The 23,137-nt window shown below is 41.3% G+C and overlaps 2 protein-coding genes across 2 annotated transcripts in view; both read left to right on the forward strand.

Moving 5' to 3' along the window:
• The first annotated feature begins 127 nt into the window (after nucleotides 1-127).
• Nucleotides 128-8,463, forward strand: Ubqn (ubiquilin). The gene is made up of 7 exons (XM_043422367.1): nucleotides 128-698; nucleotides 1,519-1,714; nucleotides 1,984-2,272; nucleotides 3,099-3,770; nucleotides 5,065-5,197; nucleotides 5,281-5,410; nucleotides 5,885-8,463. Exons 1-7 carry the CDS (start codon nucleotides 597-599, stop codon nucleotides 5,959-5,961), a joined length of 1,599 nt encoding a protein of 532 aa, XP_043278302.1. The 5' UTR covers nucleotides 128-596; the 3' UTR covers nucleotides 5,962-8,463.
• A 2,442-nt stretch (nucleotides 8,464-10,905) lies between these two features.
• Nucleotides 10,906-23,137, forward strand: part of crp (cropped) — a 142,302-nt gene continuing 130,070 nt past the window's right edge. Inside the window, exon 1 of the mRNA XM_043420885.1 lies at nucleotides 10,906-12,647. Within this exon, the coding sequence (XP_043276820.1) occupies nucleotides 12,559-12,647 (89 nt within the window). The 5' untranslated portion in view covers nucleotides 10,906-12,558. The remainder of the gene's footprint in view (nucleotides 12,648-23,137) is intronic.

Raw genomic sequence — 23,137 nt, forward strand, 5'->3', positions numbered from 1 at the left:
CCGGCTGAGTCAGATTAGTTTGGCTCTAACGGCATGAGAAGAACGAGTCGTAGGTGGGCCACGTTATCAAAAGTAGCAAGGAGGATTGTGATTGGTGGAAATATTAAATCGACGCGCGAGACGTACACATCGGGTGGGGAACGCGTCATCGCGTTAAAACTGGCCAAAAATATTATTCCTATCTAGACAATATTTCGTGAAGTAAGGTTCGCAGAACCCGCAGCGCAACAAAATTGAGCGTAGATTTAATCAAAATCGCATATTCGACAAAACCGGGAAATTAAAAAAAAAATAGTACAAAATATAAGAAAATAAGAGATAAATAGAAGTGAAAGAGAGACGGAAAGCCGTACGTAAATTGTGGGATTGTGTGGAGAAAGAGAAAGAGAGAGACAGAAGGAATAAGTGGGGTAAAGATACTGAAGCTCGTTGAGCCGTTCCTCGACGGCCCTCGGTGGCTGTTCGTGCCTTGGGAGGGAATACGCGTGGTAAAACCGATCGTCGCGGAAGCATTGAAAAGCAGGGGAAAAAAGTAAAAAAAAAAAAGAAATAATCTCCGACCGGATCGAAAGTAACGAGTCATCAACCACTTCAAGATGGCAGAAGGCCAGGAGGCTTCGAAGAAAATTACGATTTTCGTCAAAACACCAAAGGAAAAACAGAGCATCGAAATTGAAGATGACGCGACAATTAAAGACGTAAGTTTCACCTATTATCGAATTTAATCATTTAAACGCGACAATCGATCGTTTTTTTTATTCTGGATATCCTCTGCATGTCCTCGCGTGACTTCAACTCTTGACAATTCATTTTTCATGGGTTAGGCATTCGTTTTCACTGGTCTTTTTTCCCACTTTTTATTTTTTTACTGTTTATTCGTTGATGACAATACCTGTTGTTTTTTCTATGAAAAACGAATGTGCAGTTTACACGTTGTCATATTAACGAAAGTTGATGATGAAAGATAAGAGGCTTAATACGAAGAATGAAAACAAGAAAGCTAGCCTTAGTTTATTACCATTGTCGTTCCGTCTAACATACATAAATTTTAAATTCCTAAAAAATTCGAAAACATTCAGTGTACGCCAAATTTCAAAATTCTCAACATTTCTGATTTGAAAGATTTTTTACTGAGATTTCACGGTTTCGCGTGTTTTCCTTATCTGCAAGTGCCTCAGGAAATATTGAATCTTGAATAATTATGTTTTTCAGGAATCATTTCTGGAAAATTCTCAATGCCACATGTGACAAAGGCTGTAGAAAAATCATGTTTTTTAGTTTAAGAGATGTAGCAATAGAGAATGGAAGTAATTTATAGAAAATGCAGAGAATGCATCTAGCTTTGCTGCTCTAACTTTTACAATAGTTTTTTTTTATCTTTCCAATGCAACTGCAGCAAGACAGTGAATGAGACAAATTCAGACAGTTCTTGAGCCCCATAGGAATAATATTTCTTATGAATGAGCAAACTATCAAAATGTATATTTTACTTTTCACTTTCAATCTTTTATGTTCTAGTTTAAAAATGAAGTTGCCAAGAAATTCAATGCACAACCGGAACAACTGTGCCTCATATTTGCGGGAAAAATAATGAAGGATCGTGATACTCTTGGTACACACAACGTCAAAGATGGATTGACTGTACATCTTGTGGTCAAAGCGCCACGAAGCTCATCTCAAGAAACAGCCGATTCGTCCACAACAAGGCCAGCAGGTAAAACAGCTCTCATTAAAAATTTGAAATATTAAGTCTCAGCATTTTCAAGTTGCTATACCTGTCTTGATGGAAATGAAAAAATCGTGGAAACTTTCCGCAGTTGTTTTGCTGAGTTTTTTCGAAAATTCAATTAAAGATTTGATATTCTCGCAAAGATTACAACAAGAAGTAATTGCCCCTCAATGCCAAGAAAAGTGATAATTTTTTCAGTCAAGTCAATGAGTTATTATTTTTAATTGTTTTTTATGGGGAAAAACGATTTTCAGCGGACGTAGGAGCAACTCCATTTGGTTTGGGCAGCATAGGAGGCCTAGCTGGCTTGGAGGGCCTCGGTTTAGGATCGACCAACTTCATGGACCTACAACAACAAATGCAACGAGAGTTAATGACTAATCATGAGACGATGCGTCAATTGTTTGATAATCCTTTGGTACAGAGCATGATGAACAATCCAGAAAGTGTACGAATGATGGTATCGGCAAACCCACAGATGCAGGAGCTGATGCAACGCAACCCGGAAATAAGTCACATGTTGAACAATCCTGAATTGATGAGGTATATGATGCAGTTCAGATGAATCGTTGAGATACAATTTTGCTTTGAGAAAAGTGGCTTTCCCCGCTAAAAGAGGCGATCTTCCACAAATTGAGTTGATTAACCATTGCCGAGACGAAAACGATAACGAGTTATTAATCATCGAAGTTGAAAGTCGCTTAATTGCTCACGCTCACAAATGGTTTCGAAATGTATAAGACTTATTTGTTAGATTTACGGGTTTTCTAGAAAAAAGTTATCCAAAATTTTTTCTTATTTAAAGTTGTTTGATCTTGAGAACGAAAGAAGACTTTGAATTTTGGTCGAAATTTTTTTTAAAATTAATCCCAACCCCGGACTTACACCAATGAAGAAAATTGTGTGAGATAAGGTAACAGTTGTATATTTGTAGTCAGCCACGGTATAGAAGAAAAAAAAGCATTTTCCCGACATTTGGGTCGACCTTATTCAGTGTGATAAATATTCAATTTTTCTTTAATGATAATTCCATTCAATCCGTTCATAAATCCTATCAATGCGTCATTGCTTATTGACGCATTTCAGGGAATACCAGCCATTTCCGGATTTCCTATAACATTCAGTCTTCAATGATTTTTTTCATGGCCCATTTCAAATATGTGAATCATTTCCACTTATATAAAGCGTTCGATGATTTGTACCCTAACAATATTTTGCAAAAGACACTCACGAATTTTAATTCCGATCTAGAAAACTAGAAGATTTTCCAATATTACTGCAATAACGAGAGATTATCTGCCCTCTATTCGTTGATTTTGATAACTAAAACAATTTGATTAACAATTGGTCGTTCGTGTCGTAATTGCAGGCAAACACTGGAGTTAGCCCGCAATCCTTCGATGTTGCAAGAGTTGATGCGTACTCACGATCGTGCTCTGTCAAATTTAGAAAGCATTCCCGGTGGTCACAGCGCTCTTCGACGAATGTATCGCGAAATCCAAGAGCCAATGTTAGCGGCAGCGGCAAATGAGCGTAATCCGTTTGCGGCCCTCGTGACAAATAGCAACGAAAGCGAGGGTGCACCTAATCCGCAACAAGGTCAAGAAAATCGTGATCCATTGCCAAATCCTTGGAACCCAAATTCAGGCGAAGGTGGGCAAACGACGAGAGGACCGACGAGTGTACCTGGTGGCGAAGGCGGCGGTATAATGGACGCGGGGATGCAAAGCTTGGCTACTCAGATGATGGAAAATCCGCAAATGATGCGTGACATGCTCAATGCCCCTTATACGAGATCAATGCTCGAAGCGATGGCCGCCGATCCCTCAGTCGCCAATAGCATTTTAGCTGCTAACCCTTACATCAGATCAAATCCGCAAATGCAAGAACAGATGAGAACTATGCTACCGACTTTCATAAATCAAATGCAAAATCCACAGATACAAAACGTTATTACGAATCCGGATGCACTTGCGGCAATAATGCAAATACAACAGGGTATGGAACAATTGCGCACTGTTGCTCCCGACTTCGTTGGAAGGTTAGTTTCCATTCGCTATAACGGCTATAACGGACCCTGCTCTATAATTTAATCCTATCGCCTCGTTTACACTTAACATGTATTTTCCTAACTTACGAGGTTTTTTTTTGTAATAGTACTTTTAACTTGAGATTGAGAAAAGAGGAAAAACGTGTAATAAAATTCACATCATTCGCGTATGGCTTCTGTACAATGAAAAAATTTTTCAAACACAATTCTGTTGTGTTTGAAGTTCACAACTGTTCTAGAAAATTCTATAAAAGTAATGAATACAGAGTAGAATTTCAGTTGAAAACTTTTCATAGTTTTGTTGGATTTATTTTAAAAAATTTTTTGACACTTCTAAAGAAGTGCTCTTTTGATGTTGGTTAGGTTTTATTTCATTTTTTAATACGCGCAATTGGATTGAAGCTCTGCGGATAGAATCGTGTGGTATAAGATATTTTCGATTGTTTTTAAAAAATATTCTATTTCACGTTTATACATCGGTCAGAATTAACAAATTTTATGTTTTTGCTTCTGATAGAATTCTTGGAATGAATTCGATCTTATATATGGGTGCACGGTAGTTGGGTCTTTTGTTTATAAAGCTCCTTCATTAAAGCGTTCACGTTATCAGCTCGTGTCGACTTTCCAACAATTGACCGATGTGATACACCGTTCGAAAAACTATGCGGTCAATATTTACAATACGTTTGAATACATTAAACTTCTTTACTCATTTAGACAAATTCCCTGGAAATCACAATTTGCTGTGATCTACATAAAACTCTGTTAAATAACTCGTTATTATAACTATTGACCTATTGTAGAGCGTTAGTCACCGATTTTTTTTTTAAATTCGAAAATATCGAGCATTGCTCATAACACGAAGTGTATGAGACTTGCTCATGGATTTCTCATGATTTCTTGTATCCACATGCCCTTCCATTATCAATCGTTTTTTTATATTATTCGTATCGAAAACCAATTCAAGAATTAAATGTCATGTTCGAGTTTATTCCCTTTGAACGTTTTTCTGGTTCTAATCGTTGAAATGTATTTTTTTTTTTTTAACTAGTTCTAATTAATTCATTTTTCACGTACACAATTCACTTTGAAAATTGCAAGCATAGGTTTTGAAATCACTGTTTCCGAATCTAGGGTAGAAATTAAAAATAAAGGGAACTTTTCAAGTCAATACTATGATTGATTTGGATTTGGTAGAGAAACGATTGGGCTTTGTTTTATAGAATAAAAATTATGTTTGTTCAAAAATAATTATAGATTATTTTAAAAACATTATTTTTTGCAGTATGGGACTTACACAACCACCAACAACGGCAACAACGACGCCCACAACAGGAACAGCAACACCGAACGCACCAGCATCCGGTCAAGCTGACGCAAGCCAACAGAACGCGCTTTCACAATTTATGGCTAGAATGGTAATTTTCAAAAAGTTTTTCTCCCTTACAAGAAACTGTTTTGTGATTATTCGGGTAAATAATAATTAACGAACTTTTTGCAGATTTCCGCGGTGGCGTTGGGGGGAGGCCAAGAAGATGGCCAACCAGGGCCACCACCGGAAGAACGTTACCGGGCGCAACTTGAACAATTGACGGCGATGGGTTTCGTCAACAGAGACGCCAATTTACAAGGTACAATTCCACATATTTCTATTTATGAAAGGAACGAGTATTGTGGAAAACCGTAAACAAGAACAGTGAAAAAAAAGTTTGAAAATCAGTGTAGAAAAACTTCAATTTCAATATCGTTAATAATAATAAACGTTAATGAAACGAAACGACAAAATAAAATTTCATGATTTGATTATCAGATAATTAATGTGAAATCATTTAATTCTTTGAAAAGTCAAAATCGTCACTCTCAAGTTTATCAGAGTGCGGCAGGGCTCGTTCTGGTTTTTTCTTTCAATAATTGACGTCGAGCCACTACCACAGTGCTCGATTCCAAGATGAAAATATCTTTCGTGAAAATTTTGCATGTTTTTTCAATTAGGAATGAGTTTGGAAAAATTGCAACGAGTTTAATATTGTACAAGAAAAAAGGAAAATACGAGATTTCGTTTTTGTCATATTTTCAGGGTAAAAATGTGATTTTTTTGTTTTCAGCTCTAATTGCAACGTTCGGTGACATAAACGCAGCGATCGAAAGACTACTCGCTAACGGGCAGGTCTCTATGAGCTAACCACCAATCAGCAATGCTCTTATTCCACTATAATCTTTAGTTCACTCCTCCGATATTGAATTGGCGCAGTCGATGTTGAATCGACGATTCTGAAGGTGTTTTTGACTGTCAATGAAACAAACAAAAAAAATGAAATAATCGAAGTAAACAGAAGCGTAAAAAAGGGAAAAAATATAACTACAACAAAAACGGCTAGACAGATGATAAAGTTGGCTCTTGATATTATACAAGCTAATGACTCGCGTTCAACGTGTGAATTTTCCTTCACGTTCTCATTGAATTTCGATCGGATGCGAAGAAGGATTGGTTGCGACTTTCATTGCTCGATGCTTCACCCGATTTCCGCTGGACCGACGAATTTCCGATGGAACGAATATAAAGGAGATTATCACTCGTTTCCAAAAGATTCATTGGTGTTTTTTTTCCTCACCAATTTTTGAATAGGTCTTTTATTGAAAGATTTCAGAAGTATTTTCGGAACTTGAAATCGACACTTTTCGATCCAACTTGCACGAGCGACACGAAAAAAGCTAAAAGTCACATGAGAGAACGTCGCCTCAAACAAAACTATTGTTTGTTGAACAAAAAATTGATACGACGACTGATTCACTGGGCGAAATTTCACGAGCTGCAATGTTTTTCAAGAGGGAACCTTTCACATTTTGTTCATTGAATGAGCAGACCGATTTTTCCCGTTGATAATGCGAATACATTTTTTTTTTTTAAATAGTTAATTACTAAGGCTAACAAAAATCACGATGTTTCTTATATGATAAATTTGTAGATTTCTAGGTCGATAAACGTTTTAAAGAGTCGTAGATTTTCTTTTTCCTGTTTCAATAAGATCGAGCCTAAAAACCATGTCGAATTGAACTTTTTCCGATAAAACAAGAAAAACAAAGCGTCACTAGGTGTGCTCGAAAAAAAGACAAAAAATGAAATTACTAAAAAAAACAGTTCATTGTCAGGTAGAGATTAAAAATGGATAAACGTACATTGGAACACCCAACACACACACACACACACACACACACACACACACACACACACACACACACACACACACACACACACACACACACACACACACACACCCACACATATACATAGACACGTGGTGAATGTTGTAAATTATCCTTACAAGTAAGGAGAAAAATGAAAAAAAGGGGAGCAGAGAGAAAAAAAGAGGAAAGAGGAGGACAGAAAAGATTTATGATTTTACTATTTTTGATTGACGTGACAGAACGAGATGAAAGAAAAGAAATTTGAGAATATATATATATATCGCTACGACTTGTGTTATATATATTTCACGTGTACCGCGAATTATCGCGAGGGGAAAAGACATTGTGTAAAAGCTATTATATATTTAAATGAATGAAGTTAACGACAAATATAAATCGAAGTAAAAAAAAAAAAACAAACAACAACAAAACACTAAGAAATAAAAATGAATAAGAGAAAAACTTGTTAAAATTCGTATTAAAAAGAAATTGCGTCGTCGTATAGCGTTCGTCTCTGACTGTGTAGCAATCACAGATGCTCACGTTGCTCTGATGTAATTTCGTTCAAACAAATGAGGAATGTTTTCTTTTTTTTTTCCAAATAATTATTGATAAGAGAAAAAAAATAAACTTAACTGATTACAAACAACAAGGAAATATGTGAATGAATTAATCAGTTTGTCATCTTTCATTTTTTTTTTATAGATTCAATGCAAATGTTGATTCCTTTCCGAGATTTCTGGACACACTACGAGACTGTTGTTTTAATATTTACCATGAACCTAAATTTTGGTAAAAAAAAAAGCAGAGGGAAAACAAAGTTGGAAGAACGAAAACAATGTTTAGGGATAGGGACGATTTAGATTTTAAGATAATTAACGAATAATTATTATTCTAATTTCGGAGAGCCCTCAAGTGACGACCATATTAATGCAAATTACCATCTATCGTATATATAAACTTATATACGTGTGTATGGGTGTGTAAATATTTTATATATGCCTATATACGTTTGTATATATTCATATATATTGATATTTATGCAAAGCATACAATGGACTTTGTAAATACACGATATAAAGATGAGAAAGAACTTTGTGATGCCTCCGCAACAAGTATCTCCTGTAATAAATATTTCCGTACGATGAGCACGGTCTTCGAGTTTCATCATGAGCCCATTATTACAACGTTCATCTTTTTCGTGTGGAAACTCTGCCACGTCCACTCAGAGGTCCGTAGGAACTGTCAAATTTCAATTTTTTTTCAATGATCTAGTTAAAGAGTAATTTACTTTTTATTGACACAAACGTACACTCAGAGATTTCAAATCATTCATTTAGAGATAAGTCGTTCTCAGGATGTTTGATGCAAAGGTATTCTCTAACTCAATAACTCGTGTCACTTTGTTTAATAGACACAATCAACTGAAAATTAAGTATACAAAATTGGTGATAATTCGTTGTCATTTCTAGGTAATAAATGAAAATTGATTCTGGAATAGTGAAAGCATAAATGACTTCGCGACAATGTTTGTCATCATTTCTCCTGTAAATTTGAAAACTATTCGTCAAGTGCTCCTCAATATGTCATGTTTTATCTTGTTTTTATGCATACTTGAAAGGCTCACTATGTTTGTAGTATTAGAAATATTTCATTTCTCAAGGTGATGCTGAAACCTGTTGATGATGTATTTTTTTCAGAATTCTCAATGATATAGAAAAGTGAGGGCTTGAAGGTATAGCGATTTAAAATCTGATCTTTATACCAGGTGTTTTTGCTCCATAAGTTTTTGTATATGCGTACCATTTTATTTTTTGTCTTCAGTAGACTCGGTTTGAGAACGAATTGAAGTACTTATTGAAAAAAGTCAATCGTTCTATGCATAACCATTGAAGCTCGGTACAATTGTTACAGATGTTGGTCACATCTCTAGGTTACTGAAGGTAATGAGATGCTGCGAAGAGCAAAGTGCAAAAAATTTTGTGGTAAATCACTGGCCCTACGAACTTCTGAGCTATTTCTTACCGTTTCCGCAGTCTGAATCATTGAGAGAAGCATATTCGCGAACATTTATAATTGATGACGGGCAATAAGCTGATTCATACGATATCAGATTCTTTTCACTCAATTTCGGACACACACATGAATTGTAGGGCATATACGGAAACGAGAAAAGAAACGTTGACAGTGGCCAAATAAACGACAAAAGGATATGAAACACGGAATTATTGCGTTTATTAATAGTAGTAATAAAACGTTTTAATTTTTTGAGAGATAGAAAACTAAGCAATGTTGAGGGCGGATCGAGTTCAATCATTGAATTTGACCGTTGACACAATTCGTCAATCTTCGTTCCTTTGTCCGGGGTTCGAAAGTTCGAAATCTAAGGAAATCGTTTGTTCCAATCCAAGGGCTGCGTTCAGAGAATTCAGTGGACGGCGATTCTCAAGTTTGGGAATCGTTGCGAATAAGTTTTATGATAATTTATCATTTTCAAGTCGTCGTTAGTCAAAAATATAATGAACAAACTAGTGAATTTTACTGTTTGATATTAAACAATTACTTTACGAATAGCATAGCGTCTTTTTCTCAGTTTTATTAGTTGACCGGAAATACCGATTGGAGCGCTATGTAGAAAAATGGCGTCACCGTCCAAATTGTGCAGCAAATTGATTTTTTTTGAAAATTCAATCGCTCTGTCAAGTCACAACCGCAAAAAAAACGAAAACGTTAAAATATTTTCGAAAAGATCCGGATCAACCGAGAAAGTTCACCTCATCACTTGCCAAATTCTGTCAAAAATATTATCGACGATTGCTCACAGTTCTTACATTTACTACATTACCTGTAGTCAGACATTTTCGTAATCGCTCGGATGGAGTGATGTTTCATTTCTAATGTCAGTAAAGCGAAATGTCTAACGAAATAAAGTCCCATGGCGCGAGAGAGGTTTACTGGAATAAGAAATAATTTCAAGAAAAGAGAAAAACTTACTTTTTGTTCATTCTACAGTTAATATAGTAGTTTTCGTGAGGTTTGAAATGTCAAAAGCTTTTACCGGCTGAGGGCGAACTCGAGCGTTCTCTAGCGATCAAAATCAATTCAAAATTTTTAGATATGCCGATCGCTTTACAGAATAAAAAGCAATTTCGGCGAAAAAAAGCAGAGGTTTAAACTTTTTTAACAGTATTCCCCAAGAATATGGTTCGAATCGGTACGATCTCGAGGTTAGATTTTTAGAAAACAGCGCCCCTAGTGGCGACACTAGAAGCAGATTTTGAAAATTAGTCTCATTTTTCTTCGAGTTTAGAAGCCCTTGGAGTTTTCAAAGTTGCTCGTGCTCGTACGACGTAGTGAAAAAGCGTACGTTGTGAGCGGTGATAGTGAAGTTGAGAGACCGAGAAGTTCTTACACATGGGACGTATAGGGAGGGAAACAGATGTAAAGAGTGGGGGAGCAGCGTCAGAACGAGCAGTTGGGGTAAGTAGCGGTGTGGCGAGGAGGGAGAAGTCTGGCGAATACTTTATGGGCGGGGCTTCGGCCAGCTGGCAGATGTTTCCCGCGCGGACCGTACAATTCCTCTAGCGTAAATGTGCGCGACACAAAAGTAGTTCGCGTGAAAATGATGATTTTTACAATCTTTACGCAATGCTACAATAAAGAATTTATTTTTTTCACAATAAAATTGAAAATAGGAATTTTGCTTGGTTTTCAAATTGATTGATGAGTTTCAAATGTCGTGACAATTGATCAATCGCATGAGTGTAAGCGTGTGGTGGGGATCTCGTACGAGGCAAGCTCACTCAGGGAAGAATCAACAGCGAATAGCTCCCCCTACTCTTCTGCCGCTCTCTCCCCCCACTACCAGACCCCTCGAGCGCGCGCGCGAGCGAGCTGAGGGAAGAAAGAGATAGAGAGCGCCAACAGTGGCGCTCAGGGAAAAGTCGACACTCGCGTCGCACGGACTGGTCACACCACCGTATGCCGCTGGCACGGACGAAACAGCAACGTGTGCGTATCCGGTGTTATCGCTGATTTCTCACATTCTCAACCTAATACTGCCAATTTGCTCGTTTTTAATAATCAAAGTTTTCTTAATACGCGTCTTTCGATTCCAAACGCGATAATCGCTCTTATCGAGTTGTGTGGCTTGTGATTTATGTTAGTTTTTGTTTCGGTACGAACGCGCCTTGGCCACCTGTCTCGCGAAACGTGGTTCGTCCTGTGGTGTGAAAGAAATACTTGTTCAACAAAAACATAAGCAAATACACAAGGTCATAGGATCCCTATAAATGTAAAAGCTTGACAAGAGTGCTCGTGTATAGTGTGAAAGATAAGAAATTAAACATTTTGTAATCTCGTCCGGTCGATCCGCCACATAATCTGTCTTGTACTCTCCCCCGTTTCCCCCCTCTTTCTCGATCTCTAAGCACGATGATGCTGGAGACGTATGTAAAACAGATTGCCGAACCGAAATTTCGTACTTTCGAGCGATTTCTCGAACGGCACAGTGATCATTGAAGGAAAGGAGAGCCTTGATCTGAGGTTAATTCAATTCGACGAGTGGGGAATTAAAAGTTTATCGACGAGAGTGCGAACATTGTGACAGTTGTGTGAATCTCGGAGTAATCGTACGGGCAATACAAGTTTCGTTCATTTCGCAATTGAATGCAACCGCATTCGTAAAGTTTCGTTGAGACGCGTGTGAAACGCGATACTTTTATCTTTACTTTTCTCGTTCAGTAGTTTTTCCGCGTTTTTTGGGAGTGCATCGCTCTCCGGTGTGTCAGTAAAAGTGAATAGTCCGTTCACATCGGCAAGTGTATGACACACGTGGTGGGAGAAAGAGGAACTAAAAAAAAAAATCGAGCAGAACGAAATTGTGATCGTCCGGTGCGGGCTCCCTGATGCATACGGCCCTGGTACCGGCGGCGTAGTAATCCGTGATTTTCTTTCTCTCTTTCTCTCTTACTCGGCCGCGTCGTCGCAGGGGCCCTCAGCTGTTTCCCGCCAAAGAATATCGCCATTACGAAAACGCGTTCGGGCGTTGTGTGTCCTCGTCGCTCGGGAGAGTCGCGCCCGGTCTCGTGTCGGCGACCAACTTATCAAATCTCAAACAGCTGAAACACGGCTTGATATAAATCGCCATTATAAAACATTCGAACTTTATCAATAGACTGTATAAAAATTTCTTAATTACTACAAGTGCGTCGTGTGGAGAGTGAATTTTATTTATAATTCAAAACAAATAAAAATCTTATTCAGCCCCGAAGGCAAAAACCGCGATTTTTTTATTTTTCGCAGTTTTTCATACAGCGCGACCGTCGAGTGATACTCAATACGCGGCACGCTTTCTCGTGAAAGCGCCGCTGCTCCAAAGATTCAGTTTTTCGCGATCGGATTCAAGAGCGACGATTGTGCAACAGTGGTTTTAATATAAATAAAAACAAAAAATCGACACTTGTGTGATCTCCAAGTTTACATTATTTCCTGTCAAAGTTCATGAGTACAGTAACTTACGTTTAGTGATTTAGTCGACGAGTGTGTTGTTGTTGTTGTTTCGGTGCGCGCATTAAACAATCGTGTCGTAGGTATGTCAGTGTTTGAAAATTGTGACGAAAGGATTCTGATCGAGGAAATCGTCGAAGCCGAGTGCGAAGAGCAAGAAGCGGAGTTTTGTAGGTGAGCATCATTTTTTTTTCTTTTCAATTTTACTTTATATTTTCTCGTTTTATTTTATAATTTTCATATCGAATTATGGTGGTGGCCCGAGAAATGTTCTTTCATTTGTTCTATTAATATATATATTTTATCCTTAAACTCGACCTCGAACACGTTTTTGCTTCATTCCCGATGCGGGAAAAAACGCGAAGAAATGAGACAGGGGAGGGGGGAGCAAGAATCGCGCTGGCGAAATTTTACGTTAGTTTCGCGAGAAGCGAAAGCGATGGCTGGCCGAAACCGGCCGCCATGTGTACGTGCGCGCGTCTCTGTGTGTGTTCTCGGAACGATTCGTGGAAGCCGGTTTTTCTCTGTCCTTTCTTTCTTTCTCCCTCTCTCCCCTTTTTCTCTCTGTCGATGGACGCGCTCAGCCGGCTGCAAATATACGCACATTATCGTTTCCTACGAGATAAAACTTGGAAAGCTTCGGACAATTTTTGTAAAGCGCCAGACGCTAATCGTGGTAAAAAGTGTTGAGAAAAATTTATTTACTTTTCTTTTCGTTTTTATTTATTGATATTATTCACATTGAATTCATCCATTCATTGTTCAATTGAATAAAAAAATTAATAAGATACCACCAAATGTTCTTTTACAATTGTAAATGCGTATGAATTTTCGCGGCAAAATTATTTTTACATGAATTCGTTAAAAATTATCGGTAGTTAATTACGGAAAATAAGATATCTTTGTAATTCTTTTTTTGATAAAATGCCCGCGATTCATCACGCGATGTTATGAAGTCAATGTCATTGTTTTATCATTTATGATGAAATATTTGACGTCGAGCAAGTAAAAGTTTTTTTTTTTTTCATTAACTGCTTATGAATAATCGAGACGAATTTGATGAGTTTGCATTCGTAATAATTAGTAAATTTTGAAAAAAATAAATAGTAACGTTTGGCATTTATTCATTATAATTTATTTTTCAAGAAAAACGGATTGAAAAAAATTAACGCGAAGATATCACGTTACGCTTACGTTTGACTTTTACTTGAAAAATTTCTCGCTGGTTCGTCTTTCGCGACCTTGAAATTTGAACGAGGCGACAGAAAGTAAAATTGTTTGATAAATAAGCAGAAAAAAGTGTCTTATCGCGAAACGTTATATTTTTTGATTGCTCGAAGTCGGTGGATTAAAAGAAAATACGAAATGAATCGGAGCTTATGGCTCGATAGATCGGGACACCTGAATAGGCAGATATTCGCCGTGTCTCGAGGCAAATTCCGCTCGGAACTGAGATAAAAAACGCGTCGAATAAAAATTGTGTAAATGTGTTTGTATTTTTTCATCTCTTACGACGAAACGTTTCGTATTTGCAGAATTATTGTAGCGTTACTAATCAATCGTTCGAGCGTTACGTAGTGCGTTGATGATCAGCATCGTTACATAGTACGTTGATTTATGTCTTGTTACAAATGTTGTGTTTACATAACAACAATAAAGTGTCCGCATGCATTTATTATCCGTGGCAGAGAAAATCGTTCGTACGTTATTGTTGATTTATGACATTCGCGGATAAATAAATAAATATTCCGAATCATTGGGACGTTTGCTTGAAAAATTCCAAGTTTGGGTTCTTCCTTTTTTTTTGTTGATGATATGGAAAACGTGAATTTTCGTATTGCATCAAGTCGCCGTATACAATAAGTTCGGATAACGGCGCGTCAGGCGCCTCTTTTTTTCCCCCCTCCCCATCTCCCTCGCTCCTTCCTTTCCGCCTTCTTTCTCGCGTCCGTTCTCGTCCCCAGGCCCGAGTTTGTTCGAAGGAAGTATCTTTCGTCGTAGTAAAGTTTACGCTTCGCTCAGCTGTTTGGAAGCCGGCCGGCGCGGCTCCCAGAACTCTCGGCGAGCAACGTCGCGATCTTCCATCTCGTTTTCTCTCTCTCCTCCCTTCTCTCCGCTTCCGACTCTCCCCGTTTGGTGCCCCTCTCCGCCTCGTTCTCTTCCTTCCATTCGCTGATAGCCGAGAGACGGCGCTCGCATACCTTCCACACATCATTACTTACGTACATGTGTCCCCCCTTCCAGGTCGGCCTGCCGCGTACAGGCGGAGCAGGGGCGAGAGAGACAGAGACAGAGAGAGCGGGGACTCGATCGCCCGAACTCGTCGTAATTCGACGTTTCCTGTCCGTTCAATTGCCACGGGCGTTTCTCACCTAAGCAAGTCTTTTACGCATACATTCCCGGTTCAATATTTCACGCTATCGACATCGCGCTACGGGGCCAATAAAATCACGAAAAAATCCACGGTTTTTATCCTTTTTTGTTTTTTTTTTTTTTTTTCAGACATTCGATCGCGCTTTTTCCAAACGTCTTCCCCCCTCCCTATTTCCGTCTCCTCCCGCCCGAAGTTCGAGTTACTTTGCGTAAACGATTTCACGAATCCGCATTCGTTCCATGCACATATTCACACATCCTATTCTTTTTATTATATTTGACGCGTTCTCACATATATCTCTATGCCTATATAAGCATAAAATGTTGTTTCACGTGCGCACACATGCGAGTTTGGGCTCGAAACGACAGTGGCGCGTACAGAGTTACGTAAAGCCGGCGTTTTGTTGCACAATAATCGACTTCTATAAATAACTCGTGCAGGCTCACCACGCCGCTGGTATATTGTAGCGCACATGAGCGACGGACGACGACGCCGACAACCACATCGATACGCGACAAAGACAGCCTCGAAGTACACACTCCTTTGGAGCTCTCTCTACCCCCTCCCTCGCCCCTCGCTCGATCTCTTGTTTACATCTTTCCATCGCAGTACGAAAGCGCACACTGCACGACAATACACTTGAATCCGTCCACTATACACAGCCCCCTCTCCCAAAACCACGTGACTCGATACCTCGTGTTTATCGTACAAATGAGATCACTCGACCGACAGAAACCGAAACGTTCCAAAATTTTTTTGCATGTCGTACAATTATCATTATTTTTGAAAACATTTTTGTCTTTTTTTTTTTTTTTTTATTGCATCGTTTCATTTGCTGAGAATTTTTTTGTTGGTTGGTTTTCTAAGAATGTGAAGAAATTTAAGGATCTTTAGAAATTTTGAAATTTTTTAAAATGATGACAGTTTTGTGGTTTTGTTTTGGAATAATTGTTTTCCTTGAGCTTCGTCGACAAGAGCAATGAAAGTTGGATTTTTATAAATCGATCGCGTGGAAATTTTGAGCACGAATGCAGAGAGAAATTCGAAGGTCACTTTTGCGTTTTTTATTTTGATGCTTTCACGTGTTATCGCGGCTGGAGTTTGAACCACGCACGCGTATTCATTGTTTTCTGTGCTGCGTGGCGCAAACGGAAGTTTTTTTCAATATTTTCACGAGTTTTTCTCCACGGGCTGAGGAGGCATGTTGTGCGATGAAAAAAAAGGAGCCTCGAGTACTGAGCGTGGCGCGGTCGAACGGCGTGGACGTCTGTTCTGCATATGCGCTCCGGGCAAAGGGTATCGGGCAATTCGTCCTTGAGTATGAAGCGTAAATGAAATTATCGATGCACGCTGCTACATACCTGCTGCTGGTCTACGCTACTGACGAAAACACTATTTCCTTCATTAGCACTCTGCTTTCACGATGCTTCGATGCTCTTTACTCGGTGGCTACGAGACTTTTTGTTGCTTCGGATTTGCCGTACTTACGCCTGGAAAAAAGCTCTGGTTACGAGGCACCATTTTTCTCGACATTTGTGTTGTAACTGTTTGACTCGAATACAGCTTCTGAGTCGAGGCAAATAGAAACTTTGTTGATTCGCGATGAAAAAAAGGTCGAATCGGTGTTGCCCACGGGGATTGTAACGCGATTTAATGTCGGAATTGAGTTTTCCGTTACTTTAAGTAGAATTTTATGAAATAATGAAATGAAAAGTTTGAATAACTCGGTTTGGCCAAGCGGTGCGTCCTCGTCGCTATTCAGACTTTACCAAAGTTCGCCAAATGTCAAAAGCTCGATTAATGTCATGAACGTGCAGGAGGGAAGCACTCCGAAGGTTGTCATCGCTCGTCACTCGTACAAAGGGACCGCAATAAAAAATAAAAGCGATGCGATTGAAAAGGGCAAAGACTCGTTGCAACTTCTCGTCGGATCGCGAGGCCTCGCTATGTGCTCTACGATCCGTTTACACTTCCGTACACTAGAGCCACCCGTTCTCGAGCAGCGAATAATTCATTCATCAGTTTGATAATGGCAGGGGTAGCAACTTCGAAGCATCGTTCTTGATTACCTTTCCATAGAATGCGAATTACTTCGGCATCGTTTCATCGCTAGATACTTTTGCTAGAGGCGTTTAAGGCTGCGTACGACCATTTTCCCGGGTTGAAGAATCGCTTGAATTAAAAATACTCGCAGCTGTACCGATCGCTCGTGTTTTCCATTTACGTTGATTCCAGGGCGCGAGAATCTTGGTGGGTAATTGGTCGACGAAAAAAAATACTGAGGAATCAGTCGAGTGGCTCGGCGGATGAGCTTTTCGTTAAAACCGTCGTTTTTTCAAGGATTCAATTCTCGCGCGTTCTCCCGTACGTTCAACGTCAGCAATCATTGTTTTATCAGGCTGTAACGAAAGTTGGAAAAAATATGCTCTCTTTGGCGGATCTGAGGACGCACGGCAGGCCATAAATCATGAACTGAGAGTGTACGCGAACGACACGCTCGTTAGGAGGACGCGGCGGGGTGTGCGGAGCGGATTTTGTCGCGCACTCGTGATTCTCCCGCCCGACGAGAGCCTCTAATCTATCGCGGCGAGGAGGAGGGAAAAACGTATGAGAAACGTCGGCTTATCAGCAGCCGGAATAATCGTGATGGTCGTCGCAGCGGGCCCCGATTACGAGGTTATTTCTGGGAAAGAATTTCTCCTTTTTCTTACGCAGCACACGAGAATCGATTGGGTGTCGTAGGAAATCTCGAAATACGAATTTATTAAAAAACGATCGTCGAACCCGGAAAATCTCTGCATCGTAACACAAAGCGACGTAAATAAATAAAAGTTAGCGTAGTCACTCCGAGCACTGACCATGCACAACAGAATTGCGTCGGAGTGCTCGAGCACGCGAGTCTATCGCTAGTGTTGCATCGCCTCCGTAGTAAATTTTCACTGCGTCGTCACAGCCCTGACCTGGCCGAAACTTATTTTCTTTCCCTATTCACGAGAGCGCGTGGCGTTCGATGCGCACGTGTTTCCGACAACAACAAATCGCTCCGATCCCCGATCGAGCTTCGATCAGCGTTTTTCGCCGTTCCTCCAGCCCAGCAGATTCTCCAATTTCCTGAGGCCAATACCCGGCGAAGAGAAGCAACCGCGTTAGCGAGTTCCGCACATCCCCGACGACTCCGACTTCCCTACTCGTTCCCCTGCCCCGGACGAAACGTACTTTTTTCATCGATCACTTTTCCTCCGCGGTAACAATAACCTGCGGATACATGAATAGGGCATGAGCCTCGTTGCAACATTGTATCGAGTAGCGAGCCCGCGATTCTTACCAGCGATTTTACAGTAGGGTTCCAAGTCACAACAAAACGAGTAGCGAGAAGCACGAAACCGGGGAGAGAGAGAGAGAAACGTTCGGTACGATGGGAAGGACGGAATTGCGCAGTTTATCTTATAGGTTGTTGGTCTTGGCAGTATTTTCTCTCCGTCTCGCTCGAGCCACCGGCCTGCCTCGTATTCTGCGTTATAGCTATAGGACGTCGAGGTTACTACGCCTCGCGTGCACACCGTCGCGACTCCGTCACAGTACGCGGTGCGTTCGCTCTCGCATGTGTGCTGCGAGTACGTGCTGCGTACGCACACAATCTCCCGTCGACACACCGGGCGCGGAAGTCATATAGTTAGTCTTATAAATACAGTCAGGTACGAGGCAACAACAAAGTATAAGTACAACAGACCGCGATCGTGTACAACACGACGAACAAGAAGGCAGAGGAGGGAGAAGGCAAAGTGAAGAGTGCAGGGAGAGTGAAAAGGCGGGAACGGGAGTGGAAACGCGAGAGGGAAAAGTCGAACGAGAAGAGGAATAATGTTGCGACGTACGTACCTGGCTCGTGCGACTACGGCGCCGCCGCGACGTCGACGTCCCGCACTCTCGCAAACCTTATGCACTTCTCGGGCCTCGTCTAGGAATGGGCTTAAAACACCTGCTGCCCAGCGCCGCCCGCTTTACATGCGACAATCCTGTTAGCCGACGCACCCACGTCGAGGATCCACCGCCGCCGACGCCCCCCTCGCGCTTCTTTCACGGACTAATCGGCGACGTCGCTTTTTCATGTATTTATGCATTCGAGTGCGCGGCGACACCGCGCGCGCTCGCTCGGTGCGATGGCTGCGATGACTAAACGTCTCTCTGATACTGACGACCTTAAACCCATTTGGCAAAATCGCATCTTGCGTGCTTTCGTGCCTAATCGGCTCATCCTATTTTCAATCGTGTTCTTTTAATTTTTCTTTCTCGGTTCTTTCCATTTTTCGGTTCCAGAATTTCGAGAACTCAAAATTGAGCTCGCGAGGACAAGAGAAATGGAATCGATTTCCGATTATTTACTCTCGAAAATATTTTTTGCCTCCATTACAATGGACTCGTCACTTCCTTAGCAAGATAAATTATCGTGTGATCCATTATTTAGTTTAAAATGTCAGAAGATCAGCGTTAAAAGTAACCGGGCAAGTGTTACCGGCCCGATAAAACGTTTGAATGGAAACGCTCTCGCGCGGTTTCCTTCCTATTTTTCATGCTGCTCGTCGAGCACCTCGTGTCGGGGCAGGATGCATCACAGCTGGTAATTCCGTGTCCTGGGGTTCCTTATCGCTCTGAATCGTTATATACTTTAAACGTATATGGCTCTCATGGTGCGCCTTATCGTTGGCCATACTCGGTCACCCTTCCACAACGTCGACGTTGCTCGAGTTTCTGTGGCCACGTTATGTCCCACGACGATTCTCCGGCTGCTTCGTATACATTTTCTATTTATTATTACGTTCAACGGAGACCGGGGCGGGGCGCGTCTATGCGCGTCTTATCGTTGCAGCTCCATTTCGAATGAATTTCAACGGAGAGCGCGCGCGAATAAAAAAATAAAATTTATTCCTCGTTCCTCTGATTAGAACGTGATTCGAACGTGGCGAAATTCTTTATAGAATTTTTCTCCCATAACCGCCGCGACGGTTTGAGCGACTTTGGGAGGAACGACTCTTTTGTTATTTATTTTCATTATTTCGTATTTGCCCCCTTGCCTCCCTAGCTCGCGAGCGCTCGTTCGATAAGTCTGTGAGCTAAAAATAGCACGAAGGCCAGCTGTTCCGTTCGTGCTTCGGCTCCTCCTCCCCCTCCCGTCCTTCCGCATCCCTCGTGATCGCGTATAACTACACGGACGAATGGTACGAAAGCGCGAAGGAGACGAAAATCTGTATCGGAGAAATGGGAGAAATATTGATTCATAAAACGCTTTTTTCTATCCTCTTATTCGTTACTTTCACTTTCTCTCTCTCCCTCTTTCTCTCTTCATTTCACCCTCGCCCGAGTACGTGATCCTCAGCAGCGCATAGACGCTTCTCGGCTTCGCTTCCTCTTCGAGCCAGTCAGCAGACAACAATGCACTCTTTTATGAGCTGCGTCCTTCTGTGGCTCGATTGCTCAGTTCACGCTCCAAAAAGCCTCTTGCAATTTCAACCCCGATTCTCATATCCGCCGCTTAATCACTTTTTCTCTATATTCATAATTCATCGCGTGTCTTGTTAAATTATTTTCCGATGATAATTTTATTATTATTTTTTTTTTTATTTTACATTCATTTTAGCTCGTTAGCAGTACGAATGACGGAAAAATGACAGAGTTTTTCGTCATTAGTGGCAAATTACTGATGGAAAAATAAAAAAGGTTTGAAGAAACAGCTCTTTACAATGGAAATGAATTTGGTCGAGCGATCGAATGAATTCGGCTGCTTCCACTACTCCTGCTCGTGCCACGAATTCTCTCCTCTATCTCCGTTCCGCAAAAACTTGAGGATAAAACTCCACGCAAATGTCTCAGGTCCCGGGGTCGTCCGCACGTCCCTTTTTCTTCTACCTGAGCCGAATCGAGAAAGAGAAAAGCCTTCGCGCTGCCGGCGCTCATTTCGTCGCGCACCTTTCTCGGCTCTCCCGGTTGACCCCGTATTTTTCATACCTGCCACCAAAATAGTCGAACCTTCTGGAACATCGCCGTTCTCTTGAGGCCACCTTTGCTCTGCGCGGCTCCCAAAAACACGGGAAAAGCGCGCTTCGCGTTTCTATAAAGCTCATTCGTATTCATCGCGAATTCGAAGAATTCGCCGGTTTTTTCGAAACTCTATTGATTTTCGTTGGAGAATATATCGCCGCTCGTTTCTAATTGCGTCGCTGAAACTGCCAAGTCGAACTATTTCGACGCGAATTTGAAGTTCTGTACGCGCGTGCCTTTTTTTTTTGCGGATATTCAACGAACAGGCGCCTCGGGGAGAAGGAACTCGGAGAAGACATTTGCCGTCTATTCACGAATTTTTCCTGACCTCCTCCAGGGCTCGATCCTTTGTGCGAATGTAAGCGCGCCCGGACGCCAAATTTTGCTCGTCCATTGAAAAAAGTGTCACGTACGACACGAAATATTTGGGAGCTCGAATAAATCAATAGGAGACTAAATTCTTCGTCCCACTCGCAGAAGCAGGGGGTGGAAGAATGGGCAAGGAAGAGAGAGAGAGAGAGAGAGAACGAAGATGAAAAGAGGCGGGCAAGGCGCGAGAAGGAGAGAACCAAACTCTGAACTATACTCGCTAATATATTTCGTTTAAACGGTGCGACACGTGCACACGACCGCGCGGTCAGGACAGATGGATGAAGGAGAGAAGGGGAGAGAGAAAAATTGAATTAGATGTACGGGCGAGAGTCTCGAGCTCGCGTTACGTCATCTCGATTCAGACTCGTTCTTCGAATATTTTTACGTGTCCAGTTGTACACCGATTTTCTCGTTTTTCCTCTTTTCGCTGGCTCGCAGAACTGGCTCATCGCTTCGAGGAAGAAAAAGACTCGAAATACGTTCTTCGGTTCTCCTTCGGACGCTCGTTTTTATACTTTCCGAAATGCCTCGTCGATCGTTCGTTTTTTTTACGAATTATGAAAACGATCGACAGGTTCGTTCCTACATAATTCAGGGCGCTTTCGAACCGATGCGCGCACTGGAATTCGACGAACTCTAAGTCACTCCAGAGAACTTCATTTTTTTTGCTTCACTCTTCAACTGAGCGAGGATCCCCGATCGGTGGCGAGAAAGAAAATCCGAAATGTCTTAGCCCCAAAACGCATGCAATCGCACGAACAAACGAGCCGGAGTTTGTTTAATCATTCGCGGTGCATTAGCAGCAGGAGAAAGCCGATTTTCCGGTTCGGCCGAGCGAAGAATGGGGAATAAGAAAACAGATAAACGGCGAAAGTTGGTGCACGGGAACGCGGACGTTCTCGAACAGAAAATAAGGTAAATTAAAAGGAGAGAAAAATTCGATTTCGTTTTGCTCCATTTTGCTCTGTTTACCCTCTTCCTCATTTTCCTCAAGCTCCCTCGTCTCCTCTCTCAGTTTTTTCTTGTTTCCTCGATCTCTGCCGGAGACAGGTTCGTTCGCCGAGCGATGCCCGCGGAATAGTATCCCCTTTGCTCTGACAATGCAAACCTCCCTTTTTTCGTTTACTTCATTCGCGAGCGCATCAATTTAATCGATTCTCTCGAGTCCTCTCCCTCGATCTTTATCGCCCGAATCGCATGTCCGTTTCATCCGTTGGAACGAGGACGTGAAAAAAATTGCGGTTTCAATAATCTCCATCCACTTCTAATTGCACCGTTTTTTCTTCTCGATTTTTTCGACCGAGCAGAGTCAAGCTCTCGTGGCTTGTAAGTCTCGTCTGAGCCCGTGTGAGCAGGCCATCGGAGCCGGCGAGGGCGTACACTTCGTCTAGAAACACACGAGGGTGAAGAAGATCCCCGAGGGTGACTCGGACACGAGCCACATGAAAAGCTGAACGTATGTGGGGGGATCGACACAAAATCAAGCGATTTTACGAGGCCTTACAACATGCTTTTCTCCTCCTTTGTTTTTCTTCGTAATCTACCAACTCGACGAAGCTAAACAAAAATGATTATACCAAGTTTTCCAAAGTGGAATCAACGCTGCCTTTTTCCTGTCGCTCGCTATCGGAGTTTCAATAAAAACAGGACTTCTTGGAACAACGAATTCTCAAGTTTTCCGAAAGAATTTTCAAACCGACGTTTATCTCGACTTATGCGGGCTCCGAGTATCTCGGCGTACGTGCGTATTTATATTTTTCTGTCGAATACAGACGTAAATATGATTTATAGAAACGTAACGGAGGGGAAGAGCTCCGAGCAGCTGATATTTCCTACCCTTTTGTGCAATCCTCAAAAGAGATGAATCGAGCCTGGTGCCCAC

Source organism: Venturia canescens, chromosome 6, assembly GCF_019457755.1.
Source record: "Venturia canescens isolate UGA chromosome 6, ASM1945775v1, whole genome shotgun sequence".
In the NCBI taxonomy this organism is placed as follows: Eukaryota; Metazoa; Arthropoda; class Insecta; order Hymenoptera; family Ichneumonidae; genus Venturia; species Venturia canescens.